Source organism: Corvus cornix, chromosome 3, assembly GCF_000738735.6.
Source record: "Corvus cornix cornix isolate S_Up_H32 chromosome 3, ASM73873v5, whole genome shotgun sequence".
NCBI classification, from domain to species: domain Eukaryota; kingdom Metazoa; phylum Chordata; class Aves; order Passeriformes; family Corvidae; genus Corvus; species Corvus cornix.
Window position 1 is genome coordinate 85,911,190 of NC_047056.1, and position 15,112 is coordinate 85,926,301.

The window sequence follows — 15,112 nt, forward strand, 5'->3', positions numbered from 1 at the left end:
TAAACTGTTTATACAGGTTGTAATAGCAGTTGAGCTGAGATGTAAGCTGATTTTTCCAGGTAACCTTGATATGACTGTGTAGTGGGTTCAGTTCGTAACAGTGCGGAAACACCAATTTAGTGTAGTGGTTTGGCCCAAAATACTCATTACTGTTTACCTTCTGTGAGATAAGAATTAGGAGAAAAGCAAAGCAGGCACAAAACTTTGAAAGAATACGAAGAAGTTTATTAACAGACTCAAAAGAAAGAGGAAAAAAACCAAAATCATACCACACCTTCAGAACACTTCTTCTCCCCCCACCTTTCTCCCTTCTCCCAGTGACAATGTAAAAAGACAACCCTTGAGATGTTCAGTCTGTTTACCACTGCCATAATAACCTTATTCAGCTCATTTAGGAAGAGGAGTCTCTCTTGCTCATGCTGTGGAGACATCTCCACAAGAAATTCTCTCATGGCTTCAAGTATCACGAGACAGCCGCCCGGGTTGGTTCTCTGCTTGCATGTGAGTCCTTCCCCCAACTTGCAGCTTTTCCCACAACTGCTTTCGAGGGTCCACTCTTGAGCTACTGGGGTACAATTTTAAGGTTGAGCCATTCAGAAACCAAGGTTCTTTTCACCCATCTCTGGGAGTATCTTCATCTCTAAGAAGAGAGGCCCTCCCCCCTTTCCCTGGGAGCAAAGGGGTCCTCATCATCTTCATCTCTAAGACTATCTCTGGGACGATCTGTTGGAACAGAGGTCTTGTCCTTCTGTTTGGAGCAAGAGTCCTCATCTCTTCCATCTCTCCCTGTTCAAACTTCTCATCAAATTACAGCTGCTTCAGCATTTGGTTGTTTCAGCACAGGTACTTTTGCTCACAAGTGCAGTTTGAATGCTCCACCCCCTATGCCTTCATGAAATTACAGTGGGTACCCTGATATATCATAGTCCATCACCACCATAGCTTTACAACAGATTTTCAGCTTTAAGCATCTCCTCTTTCCCCTCCCTCAGGATTTCAGCTCTTCTTTCTTTACTTAATGTCTGCAGCATTTACAGCACTAAAAGGGTTAATCTCACCTGGGCCTTGCAGCTGGAATGAAGCTTACCACTGTTGGTCACATGATCCTTTGCCGACAGTGGTGCAGCTTCAGCTGAATCTTGGCTGCACTGGAGAGGGGGAGCTGGGCCCCTCCGTCTGCACAGAGCAGGGCTGGGGGGGGGGGTGTGCAGGTGGAACAGGGCCCATCTGCTCCAGGATGGCTGTGGCCCGGCCTGGGCCTGGCCTGAGCAGGTCCTGGCAGGGCCCTCTGGGTCCCTGCACGGGCCCAGCCCGATTACCTGTCCCCTGGCTGGAAGCAAGAGAGCGAGGTTGGCCTGGGGTTTGCCTATTCTTAAGTGTGGATCACAGCGGCGGTTGCAATTTTGTGTGGCTTAAAAAATTGTCAATATTCAAACTAGCCAGTTGATAGGTTCTGTCAGGTCATCAAGGAAGCTGTAAGCACCCCTTTGCAAGAACATCACTTCTGCGACTATGCTTGCTAACCTGTGACAGACTGTAACAAAGTGTTTGGCTCTGTCTTTGCTATGAAATAGAGTATAGCCAATGTTTATTTGAACTAAGAAAGTAAAATGATTAAGATTCTGGGCTGGCATGTGAAAGTCTGATTTTGTTTTCTATCAGCATTCCCTTCTGACTTGTAATTTCATAGGATAATTCAGATTAAAGAGACCTCAGGCCATCTAGTCAAATCTGCACCAAGAAGGAAGCTGTAAGGTCAGACTATATTGCTCAGGGCTTTATGAGTATTGCTGGTTTGGTCAAACTTGGAAATATATCCTCTGAGAAGGCAGGTTACAACCACCCCTTCCCCCCTTCCCCCCCCCCCCCCCCCCCCCCAGGTTTGGGAAAAAATGAATTTTTCTTGAAGGAAAGTGAAAGAGATACAAACTATTTATTTAACAAACACACTGGAAGAGGATAATAATGCTAAATAATAATAAAACCTCTTGCTCTGCTGAGAGAAACCTGGGAAAATTTCAGTCCTTTCGTAGTCTCTCTCTCCCCCTCCTTGGAGCTGGGACAAGGTGGTGTGCCCACCTCCAGGGTCAAGGCCTCGGTGGAAAGTCCTCCCAATGTATTCTGGTGTTGAAACTGTCCAGTGGAGAAAAATGGAAAAAAAATGAAGTCTCAGGAAAACAAAAGTTCAACTCCGTCTCTCTCCAGAGAAAAAGAAAGCCAAAAGCTGTCTGGAAAGCGAGCAAGCAGGGTGCTTCCTTCTGCTCCTGCCACTGCTGAACGCAGAGAACTGTCTCTATCTCTGTGCCCTTGAAACATGAAAACAAACTGCAAAGGTGCTTTGAAAAAGTACACTTTTCTCTCCCCCCTCTCAGGCTCAGTTTAAAGGCATAGAAAGGCACAAAATTAATTTCTGGGCATAGAACAGCAATACGGGATTCAATATCATAAAGTCACCCCAAGACAATCAGCTAGCTCTTGAAAACCCCCTAAGTTTGGAGACTCAACTCATTGTGAAAAAAATCTCTCCTCTTACCTGTTGTGGGTATACCTGCTGTCACCCATTGTCTCACACTTGACAACTATGCACCACTGAAGAACCTGGGCTCCACCTCTTTGCTAAGCAGACAGGCTGTGTTGGGTGTCTCCAAGCTTGTCTGCGTTCCAGGCTGAACAAGCCTGGCTCCCTCAGCTTCTCTGCACAGCATGTGCTCCAACTTCCAACCAACTCAGTTCTCCCCTTGCTCAGATTTATCAGTCTTAGCTGTAGCAGGGGCCTCAAAACTGGCTGCAGTATTCCCTATATGGTCCCTTCCTTTAATAGATGGGCATGCTGCTGGCTTGTCTTCAGATTGCTGTCTCCCAAGACCCTCACACAGGGGGGCCCTTGTGTTTTTGTAGAGCTACTCTACAGACAACAATTCTCTGCAAAAGGTTCTTTGTTGTTCCAGATGCTGGAGAAATAAGGACAAAATGCTTGCCTCTTGTCTTTACTTGTACCTGTTGTCCTGTTTCTATATTAATTTCCCCTTTCCTTTGTCTGTCTGCAGTGGCCCAAGAAATACAAAGATCTTGAGACACAGGACAAACATCCAATCATCACTTGGTAGTTGGTAGTGGGATTATGAAAGGAATACAAACTCATCCACTGAGACAAAGCCTGATAATATACTTCTGGTATACAATTATCAATTTTTCAGCCAGTTAGTTTCTTAATGTTCCATTGAGCATAGTTCAGACTTTTAAAATGGTTGTTAAATGTTGGTTTCAAATACTTGTACAGGAGGATCATCAAATACAGTGTGTAAGTACATTGTGTGATATGTTATGAATAGGGGTCATGCATTTGGGCTTTTTTTTCCCCTAAACTTCAGAAATAAGTCAAATTTTCACAGCTACTGAAGGGAAACTAGTTCTAGGTTTATTTTTGTGGGGTTTTTTTTGATATGTTTTAGACATAGCTGTGGTATTTGAAAGGCAAGAACATACTGCTTTTACCTCTGGGAAAGTTGTTTGATACTATCTAGCAAAAAGAGTAAAGGAGAGATTTGAGCTGTGAAGTTGGATTTGGCTGTGCTATTCTATTAGTTTTTGGTGGTTTTGGAAGGAGGCCTGTTAGTTTGGTCAGAAGAGGGGTGCAGCTCCTCAGAGAGGATAGTTATGATTTCTCAGTTTGTGACTGGTGCTGTGTTCAGGAAATAAGAATGGAATGAACACAGGCTAGTAATTCTGTGTGAGCAGGAATAAAAGTTACTGTACTCTAAATTCTTGAATTAGCTAGAGGGGAGGACAGGGGGGAGAACACTAAACTCTAGTTTGGTTATGGCTTGAGTACAAATGTGAAATTGATTGCTGAAGTTAATTTCTGTAGTGGTTACTTTAAGTTTCCATGATACTATGTAACCAAAACCACTTGTGAGGTCTTGCGTGGTGAGGTTAGGGATAGACCTGAAGAATTATGCAGGTGTTAGGGAGTTAAATGCCTGTTTTATTTGGTCACTCTTGTCTTCTGCTATCTCTTTTAATTACTAGAGTTATAAGACTACAGTAACTCTACAGTCACCTGAACTCTTTCCAGTTTGTTGGTCTGTATATACATTGAGTGAAGCTGAGGCTTTTTTTGGTTGTTTGAAGGTTCCATGCTTGTCTGATTCTGGATAATGCTTTTATTAGGAGAAATCAGGTGATAGCAAACAAAACTAAGATGAACCATGCCGAATGCACATGAAAGTTGTACAAGTTACATGGCACCCTGGGGAGACCAGAAATAAACCTTCAAGAGGCATTAGGCAGCTCTGGGAGCAAGTTCATTACTGGCTATTCAGCCATTTGGGTGAATGCAACTTCTGTGAGCTTGTAACAAAGACAAGAGTCTGTCCGGGACCGTGCAATTTGGGATAAAGATCTGCTGTGGTCAAAAAGCTCTTCTAGGTAAATTTTTTTGTCTGAGTTATGAATGGTAACTGTGTCTTAATCTTTTTCTTCTTTCTCATGAACTTAAATCTCTCATGAAAACTGATTTAGGAAGAAGTGTTCTTACACATCTACTTTAAGTATTTTCAACAGGTTCTTTTTTTTTTTTTTTTTTTTTTGCAGATGGCTTGACTGCACTTTCATTTTCCATTAGTTCCTTAACTGTGATTGGAATGTTGGCAGCTATCACTTACACAGTAAGTTTTTACACAAGGTTTTCAGATTTTTATCTTCATGATACTTGCGGTTATCACTGGCTGTACCTGTGTGGAAAACTTGTCATCCTAAAAAGATTCAGCAATGTCTTTAGCTCTGGATTTTCATGGTTTGAGACACTCGTTCTAAGTTTTAACTTTTTGCTTTAAGGACCACTGTTTTAGTACTGAACACAGATCAGACTTAATTTAAAAGTGTTTATGCAAGGGAATGTCACATTGCTTATGACTTTTAACAGTCACTGACTTCTCTTGCTCTTAAGCCTTTATTTCTCCACCATGATGTAGAGAATTAAATGTTGCCTTTTTTTTTTTTTTAATTCATTGAAATGTGGTGTAACCTAGAGTTGGTATGGAGCTAAACTACTGCAGTTCTTTCTGTGACTTAGAGGGATTTGGAAGGGTTCATTCTGTAACCAATTGTAAACTGTGTGATTGAGGCTGTTAGTTCAACTGCTTGACTTTGCCTTTATGTACAAAGGACAGGGACTGTTTTAACTTACTAGCTTTGGCCAACATTTAATGTTTATGTGGCCGTTTGCTTTTCTACTCTGTTTTTTCTTCCTTCAGTGAATAATCAGTGTGTTTGGAATGCTACATGTTTTAATTTGTCATCAAGGTGAAATTTTGCAACAAAGAAGCAGCTTTAAAGCTTAAGATAAAGCTTTATCTGTTATCAATCAGTTAAAGTTTCTCAGAAATTACTTTTTTTCTGATAGGTTTTAATCTTAAGGTTCATGTCCTTGCTAATATAATGTTTTCTTCCATTGCAGCCTGGCTCTAACATAAGGTTGTTCCCATGTAGCTTTGCTTGTGAATTCTAAGTGCCTTTGTAGCAACAGCTCCTGCAGTGAATTATTTTGAAACATTGTTACCCAAGGAGCTGTTCAGTTTCCGGCAAACTATAAATGTATAAAACTCAAGGATTTAAGAAAGAGGGAAGGGGGTAAGGTACTTACTATGTTAAGGTTCTTAAATTAGTAACAAGTATAGCTAATGATTTTCTGTCTCTCCGGCTGGTGTCAGTTACAGCAGAATTATGGAAGGCAGTTCGGGACAGGTTCTCAGATGTGTCAGAATCCCCAACAGCTTGGTGGCCATCAGGGTCTGTGCAGTAGGTAGGAGAGCAATTGAGTGGATCAACTAGTGGGTGTCTTAGGTGAGCTGAATTGCTCTCAGCTCCATTGACTAAGTGCTTTAACCTGACCCAGATGATAAATTTTATTACTTTAAGCCTTGTCTTAAAGTGACATGGGTCATTAAATTATTCCGGCTATCTTGCTGACATCTGGATCATGTGATGGCCAAAAAAGATGTAGACCCCCATTTAGTCTGTAATAACATGTCATATTTTGTTTCCTTTAATTATAGAAGAAAAGATTAATTTCTTGTTCAACTACATTACACTGCTGAAGAGCACAAATCGTGTTCATATAGTGTTATTCTAGCCTCCATGAGACTAACATCAAGAACAAACTCATTAGCTGGGAGAATCTCATTAGTGTTTTGTTCAAACAACCAAGCATGGTTTTTATAACTGTTAGAAAACATCTAAAACGTGAGATTGTGGAAAATAAAGCAACTTTATTCCTGACTGAAATGTAAACAATTTACAACCAAAACCTTAGCAGATACGGTGCTTCGTGATATGGTTTAGTGGGCATGGTGGTATTTGGTCAGAAGTTGGGCTTGATAATTTTGGAGGTCTTTTCCAACCTTAATGATTGTGATTCTTGGAATTTTTTCAATTTATTGCTAATATTTCCTACTTCCAATGTTATTGCCTACTTATTTTTGAGCTCAGATTGGTTGTAGGCACCATTCAGTGGAGTATCACAATATGCTTCTGTCCTCAACACTAGCTGAACCTGGAAATCCACGGTCAATAACTTCAGTGTTATGTGTTGTTTGTTTTCTCAGATGAAGACAATACCTTATCTTCAATATTGTTGCTTTAGTGTCAACATATTTACAACTTACACAAATACTGAGTGAAAAATGAGGTGAAACATCAAGCATGAGAACTAGCTGTTATCTGAATGCCTTAATTACCAAGATTTTTGGGCTAATTTGTTGCTTTGTAAACTTCAACTGAGATGTCTATGCAAATGCCTGGAGTGTGACATTGATTTCCTTTATTTTTAACTGCTGTATTTCATCCTTCTGGAACTATCTGTTCTGTTTTACAGTGGGTGTTAAGGGAGAGTGGGAGAAATCAAGGAGCTTATTTTACAGAAGTTTTGGTTGAGCTCACATGGGAGTGGGTTGTTATCTACCTCTGATGTGAATTTTTTATCATTGTTTGCAGGCAGGTGTAGAATCTTTTCCTGAAACAGTGAGCTGCCTTTGATATATGGGTGGACTGAGGTAGAAATGTGTCACAGACAGTGAAAAATACCTATTAGGTCTGTTTTCAAAGTTGGAGCAGGGTTTTCTTTATGCTGTAGTGCTTTCATAACACTTTTCCCACCATCAGTGGTGGTCAGGCTTCCATATTTAAGCTATCTTCACCTGTAACAGCGTAAGCAATGCCCTTCTCATGGTCTGAAGAATGAACTGAGTATGCCCTTGACAGTATGTGGATGCCATGTACCTGCATTCCAGTTTATATTGGTGGCTGGACTTGTCCCAGTGTTATGACATAATAAAAAAATTGCTTCAGTAATGAAAAGTTTCTGGGCTGTTGTGCTTCCCTAAACCTCAGGGAGAGGTTGGCTCAGAGTGTAGTGTGTGTTTACCAGTTTGGATTACTCCACTTCCTCTACTTCAGAGGAGCTGAACATGATTCTGGAAGGAATGACACTTTTCTCTTGTCTTTGTCTTGTGGTTGTTTTTTGTTTTGTTTTTTTTTGCTATATTAGCCTCGTATTAAAAAAAAAATCAACTCTAGATGAGACAAAGACCTGAGTGCAGAGACAAGTCTGAGGCATTGTCTGTAATGCTTGCTGCTTACATCTCACAAGTAAGTATTTAGGCTCTTGTGTTTCTTCAGGTAGCCTTCTGCTGCTTATGAAATTGTTTATCCCAGTTTCTAAAGGTGGGAGATCTTTGTGCTTAGTCAACAAACCACTCTTTGATCATTGGTGTTAGTTGTTTTTTTTAAGCACAGAAAGAGAATACTGTTATGTAAGAGTGAACAGAAGAACAAAGACACCTATTTCAAAGTTTTCCACAAACGCTTAGTAGATGATGGAAAACAGAATAGATGGAGACACTGTGTGGTCTCTGAGTTCCTGTGTTTCTGGACAGAAGTGATCTCACATGTGGTTTATACCAGTGAAGAGTTGAGGATCTGTAGTACAGACATAACTGAAATTTTTTTGATGTTCCTCTGACTTCTGCATATCCTCAGCCTGTTTCAGTGCCAGAGTTGCTATTGTATTGTTAAATGGAAGCTAAGAACAGGTGTATCTGGTCTTCTATATATTCATTCACAGTCAAGAAAAAAAATCTATTCTAAGTGAATATCTAATAAAGGTTGTATTGTAATAAGTGATGTGTTAGCAACTCCTTTCCTACCTAATTAAAAATGACTTTACATTGAATGCTTACTATAACAGAGAATACTAAAAATAAATAGGAATGCTGTGCCTGAAGTGACTTCAGCTGACTGATTTCATCTTCAAATGTTATTTATGGAAGAAACCATGAAAGAGATGAATCAAGTGATTTTATTAAAGTCCCTGGCAGTGCAATTTATCCATTCTACAATTAGTTGAACTTATGTTAACAGTACTGCTTTGTGTGGCCTTCGGCATGAAGAATTAGATTATGGCTGCTCTAAAATTGAATTTCTGTGTTGTGGTAATACACAATACTGTGAAAAGTTGGGGGGGAAAAAGGCTTTGGCAATGTCAGCAGGTAGCCTTGAATTTGAGTAGAAATGGAGAGCAAAAGCTCACTTCAGCATGTGTGTGCTCCTAGGCTTTCTTTGTGAAAGCGTGTCCTCCTCCTTCCTCAGGAGGAGGGATACAGCAGGGTGCTGTTATTTGGATTGTAGATGGCTGCAGTTTAAATTATGGAACTAACAAATTTACCCCAAGGACTGATCTAGTTAAAACCTACTTTTTAAGGATCAGTCCAGTGTTCAGAGCCTCTCAAGGCACTGATTGGTTTAATATGTTGGGTGGAGTCGCGGGAGACAAGCCTCACGGCATTGTGGTCAGCAAGTCTCGTTTATTGTAATAATCTACACATACTTATAGTACTACTAATTAGCTCATACATATTGCAAAAGCTGAGCTCCTTATTGGTGGGAGCTATTCCATGAGATCACTGTGGTCTTATCTTTTCTCTTCCATATGGTTTCTTTCAGCTTACTTATCTGGACTCACATCCTGTCATTTGTACAACTCCTTGCTCAAGGATTTAGTGTCCTTGCCAAGTCTGCATCTTTACTAAGCCCGCTATGTCATCATGACCTTTGCTTTTTAGCCATTCTTCAGAAAGACTCTCAACATTAATACATTACTCTGAAGTCCATGGTGAGCTGTTAATGCAATGAAGAACAGAATTCTTATCAGAGCACTGTATTGTAACATTTGATATGTTGGAATTTGGGGGGTAAGGGTTGACAGTTGAGGGACAGCACAAATTGAAGCATCATGCTGGACCAGAGTTGCGGATAGCTGCACAGTTGTGTTACCAACTGTGATGGATATGTAGGTAATGCTACAGTTCAATGGGGTTGTCATTATATTGGATTGCTGGCTTCCATTTTCTATGGCTTCAAACATCAAAATCACAGTAAATTTGATCTAGTGATACATAGAGAGAAGAGCTGCTTTTGCCATTTGAGGGAAAATGCAGAGTTTTGCTTTTGAGTTGTGAGCTTTTCCCCAGCATCTGAATGGGGTAGGATGAAATAGACTGTTGAAACTGAAGTTGCCAAAGAAATAAAACTTTTTTGGCATGAGAAGTTCCCGATCTCCTCAATTTCTATGAAGTCCTAGTTAAAAGCTTTGAGAGGTATTAGTAATAAGTGCTGATCCTGAAAGCATCTCATCCCTTGAGGTAAATCACTGGGAAGGGTACTAGCATGGAAATTACCAGCTTAAAAAGTTTCTTCTCCAAGAAAAGGTCAGGGAGAAAACTCAGAACTACTTTCATTGATAGCTTAATATAGAAGGTTGTGTATGTTTTTGATACCTACTAAAAAGCTATAGTTATTATAAGAATTAGATTTTAATTCAAGTTGCATGCTTGCTAGAAAATATCTTCAGGAGTCAAGAGCTAACATTTGAATAAAGGAGCAAATTAAATGTTTTGCGGTATTTCTTAACACCATGTCATTCAAATGAGAAGATGAGATGCAAGGAAGATGATTAAGGAGTATTTAGAGGATTTTAACTCCACAATTTAAATGGAACATAAATTGGTTTGTTCTGTTTAGTTTCCCATGTGATGATATTTGGGACAGTCCTGCAGAATGTGGCAGCAGTGTCTTCTCTGGGCAATAAAGATGTCGGGCTGTGAGCTGTGTGGTTCTTGAGTCAGAACGTTTTTCTAGTAGTGTTGGAATTCTATAGGAAAAACAGCTTCTCTAACACTTGATTGCAGAGCAAGATGACAGGTGTCTAGCATGAGGCTAAACATTTTTGGCAGTAGTGTGTAAGGATAATTTAAAGCAGACATCTTTGTTATATTTGACAAGTGTCTCACCTTAGTGAAATGTCCATAGCAGTAAATTCTCAAATTGCTTCCTTACATTTGCCCTGTAAACTTTTGGTTTTCTATCTTTCGGGTTTTTTTTATTATGGCCATTCCAATGAGCAGTTGTTCTTCCTAAGGTACTTATTTTATTAAGATGTGGGCACAGAACTGAATTGTCTACATTTCCCAAAAGCTTGGAGTGTAGCAAGCACATAGGTTAGGACCAAAGCAACCAAAAATCAATAGATGTGTGATCAAGCAGAACTCTTTTTTCAACAGCATGACTTCTTTTTAATTGTATATAGCAGTTAAAGTTGGACAAAAAGCAAAGTTGCTTGCTTCTGTGAATGGATGTAAAAATACAAAAGCTGCGGTTACATTTCTTTTGACTAACTTTGAGCTGATCCTTTTTAGCATGGTTTTCTAGAATATACTAAAATTTCATGTTACATTTCCTTGCTGAATACACTGAAGAATAATCTTTTCTTGATTTTAATTGACACTTTGGAAGATGAGGAAGGGACAAGAAAGATGAAACTAGGGAAGATGCGTATTCTAAATTTTTAACTTCTTAAGGGGAAATAATAAAATAGTGTAGGTGAATAATGTAGATGAAATCTACAAATGTTCCCATGATGCATTAATATTACTGATAAGAGCATAAATATAGATGTCATTTTCTCAAGTACATGCAATATTTAAATGAGCAACATTATTTAGACCTATGTCTTGGTATGTCTCAAGTCTCAACATAATTGGTAGTTGCTTTTCTGTTTTCAAGCTTTGTCACAAAGTCTACTTTTTTTGGCATTATGTAAGGTATAGTACTGAAGTACAATGCTTGATACTTAAAATTGTTTTGTAAGAAATGTGAACAAGTGATCTTCGGGGGGCTCTGGAAATCCATGACCTTGATGATTTATACTGACAGCTTTCTATGTCTATAAATATGGAATAGTAACAAGAACGTGACAAATGAGGCCTGTCGTGCTGTCCTGGTTTTGGCTGGGGGAGAGTTTGAAACAGTTTTACAGATGATGTAGTTTGCATCTATTCTTTCATTAATGGGTTTTGCATTGAAATGGTTCTACATGGCCTTAGGTATTAGAACAATAGTTGTTGTCAGCTCCAGATTGCTATTAGAATTCAAGGCAGAATAACAAGTTACTTATACAATGATAGGCAGATTAATTTTTGAGTGATCTTGTGCATCTCATTTAGCATGTCCTTGAAGGATGATTATAATTGGCTTTGTAATTTTTCCAAACATTTAATAAGCATTATTTGCTTTCTTATGGAACTATAAAAAGCTTTTTTTTTCTCTGTCCTGAAAGAGGCAATGTTAGAAAGCTTAGCTTGTCTACTCACAAATAGGATGACCTTTCGCACCTAATTTTTGTCCAGATTATGATTTACTTTTCTGCAGTTGACATTATTAACAACCAAAGAGCTTAAAACCTTTTAGAATCTCTTACCTTAAAAGTACTCATTCACTAGTGATAATCATTTAAGCAGACATCAAACAGCTATTGAGAAATTGAGATGTTAGTAGCATTCATCGTCATTACTATTTAATCACTTCGGTGCCAATTCTGAAATAGAAATGTAACTATTTCATTATGTTCACTTCTCTATGAAGTGATAAATTACCAAAATAACAAACTAATCTGATGACTGGTTTAACAGCCTGATTCCAACTACACTGTTGGAGAACTGTAGATATTAAACTGGTGGATAAATTATAGTTTTGTACTTTAAGAATTGGAAAGTAGATTAATCTTTTAGTTGTTAATGCTTTTCTAAGCCTAATGGAACAGTACAGAAGGTGGCAGCTAGGCAAAACAATTATGGTCAGTATTGTAACTGAAGTAGAGTTAACTCTTTCACAGATGTTTTGTCCAGCAAGCACAAGTTCACAGGGCATAGTAGAACAGCTGTAGTATAGAGGCTGTTTTGTTTGGTTTCTATATCTTAGAAACCTTGACAGCATTTTTTTTGACCACTTGAACATTGACAAATAATGAGTCTGTATGGTAGAGAGAACATTATGAGAAATGAAGGTGAATGTATAGCAGGATAGTATAAGGATGAATAGTAAAGAAATTGAGAAACAAGTGCTCAATGCAAGACTCGTGTACAGCAGATCGTGCAGGAATTACCATAGTGAACCTACCTATTCTGTTTGGTCAATCTGTTTCATGCTTTCACATGTTTTTTATAACAATGTTATCCAAAAAGTTACGTGCTCTTGTAGCAACTGAAAATTGGATGCTAAAACTTCCCATGAAAAACTGAAATTTTTATCAGATAACATTTTGAATTATTTTTGAAGCTGTATGGTGTGAGATTTTTAGAGGAAGCAAGTACCCCACTGTCCATGAGTGAGTTTGCCGTCTTCAGATGCATTTAGTAGGCTTTCTCCTTTACCCCTCATAATTTAAGGGAGGATATATAAACTCCTGTCACTATTTGCCATGCTTAATGATGTTCTGGAAATAAGATTCTTGAATTCCAGTTGTTACTTTTGAATGGTAGTCGGAGATGGAGACATGACTTCAATGTAAGAAAGCAGATGATGAGTCCTTGTAGAGTCAGATTACTTTGCAGGAGAGCTGTGCAGCCATGCTGCACAGAGAAGGTACAGTTTCAGTCAAGGTGTAGTCCCAGTTCCTTTTGCACGGACTCAGTGTCACCTGTGCTGGTGTGACACCTGAAGGTGTGCCTCTCTTGAGGCTATTTAATTGGACTGACTGATGCGGTCAGTCAGAAGCAATGCTGGCAAGAGTGCCTTGTATTCATATGAAACTGTTCAATGTAAGCAACTGAATTGTGTCAATTGCTGTGAAAGGTAAAAGGTATCCTGTGACTTCCCTCATGGTTGGCGTAATTCAAATAAAAAGCTAATTAGGTTACTACTATATAAAAGTATTCTTCTAGACCAAAATAATTATTTAAATTGAGGGTTTTTTTTTACCTGGGACATTTGTATTGAAGCAAATGAGCTCATGCTTGACTGTGTTTCTTAAATACTGCATATATTAAAATAGATCAGCTGTTTTTAATTTGAATAGATGAATTTATGTCAGTCTGGTTGGTAGAATTGAACATTTTGTCTTTCATGGTCACACTTTGAGGCGAAGTATTGAAACAAGCTATTGTAATAAAATAGGAATTTGAATATTTCTATCTTTAAAGCTGAGAGCATTTCTGATGCCTTTTATACAGTGTTTTTAAAAATTCTTTTTTTAATTTGGCTTTTTAATGTGACTTCACTAGAGGGCACTGCTGTGCAAGAAATGTTTGTCAATATTAATTGCTACACTTCTTGCCCAAGATTACATGTAAACCTTTTAAAAACCTCAGTGGTAACCATTTTAAAGCCACTTGCATTATATATAGACCTCTAATTATAAATGGAATAGGAAGTCATTCTGGTATGCTACACAAGTACTTTTTTGATAATTTATTGAAATCACAGGTTTATTTCTTAAATACCTTTAACCAGAAAAAGTTTTTAAGCTATGTTCATTTATAGTTCTGGTTGTGCACCAAGCTGATGAGAAAAAATTTGCTTGTTCTGTTTGATCTCTAGCAAGGAGAGATGATCCTGTTTGGGTCACAAAGTTACTCATTTGACCATATTTTTTTAGCTGAACATAGCAGATATAGAAAATGAAACATAATCAACTTCCACTTAAAGTATAGTGCCTGATGGCTTCAAGCTTTTTGCAGTAGGTGTTCAAAATTAGCTTTAACTCATTTAACTCTATTTTAAAGTAATTGACTATATTAATTGTAGTGTGATTTTGTTGTCTTCCTCTTAACTGATCTATGTGCTTATGGCTGATATGGTTGATGTTTAGGTCTTCCCACCTTAATACTTCCTTGTAAGTGAAACTCTTCATAGCTTGTGCAATTTAGAAAACTTACACTAGAAGTTATGGTTTTCAGCAAAAAACCTTCCTGGATCTTTTCAATAGTCAAGGATTTATCCCTGAAGCAGTTGCTTGATGAAACAACTTCAGTAAAACATGATTTTACAACTTGTTGCAACTTCACTTATGTTCTGCTTTTTGTTTCTGAGTGACTATTATTAGCATAGGAGGCAATTAATACGAAATACTTCCCTTATCTGGCCATGGGTTGAGTTTGGCGAGTCTCAAGTGTTGTAACATGCTGAGTCTGCAAGAGACTAAGAATCAGAACAGCAGCTCTTCCTTCTAAACCTGAACTGTGAATGACATGAGAGCAGCTGAATCTGCTGCAGGATGAGAAGGAAAGGGACCTGGGAGAAGTGGAGATTAAGCAAATTAGACACAATGCTCATGTAAATTCTCATAAGGTATTTAATGCTCTGTCTGGAGCATGGAGTTTATTTGGGCTCAGTGGCATGCTGAGAGAACAGGTAAAGCATGCTTCTCACTGCTCCTCAGTGCTAGCTGATACTGCATGAAGGTACTGAACTATTTGTTGCATTCATGGGAGTTACAGGGTCCTGCTTTAGATGGATTTATTTTCAAATTACTGTCTCAGACTGAACTACCACTTCCATGAGTAACAAATAAGACAGGAGTTTCAAAAGCTTTGTTTAGACTGTTCTAATAGGGTTGGGAAGCTGGGTTTTCTATTGCAATAAGTTGTTCTGTGTTTTTTTTCCCTTATCGTTTAGAGTAGGCGGCCTTATACTTCAAAAAGTATGTAAGTATGAACTTCATCCATCCAGAGATGCTTGTGGGCAGAAACTCAAATGAGAAGACAGCTGCTTATGGATGATG

General features: G+C 38.6%; 1 protein-coding gene across 1 annotated transcript in view; it reads left to right on the forward strand.

The window, feature by feature from the left end:
* The window catches only part of LMBRD1 (LMBR1 domain containing 1), a 72,891-nt gene that overhangs the window by 22,800 nt on the left and 34,979 nt on the right, over nt 1-15,112 (forward strand). Inside the window, exon 7 of the mRNA XM_039569427.1 lies at nt 4,594-4,667. Within this exon, the coding sequence (XP_039425361.1) occupies nt 4,594-4,667 (74 nt within the window). The remainder of the gene's footprint in view (nt 1-4,593; nt 4,668-15,112) is intronic.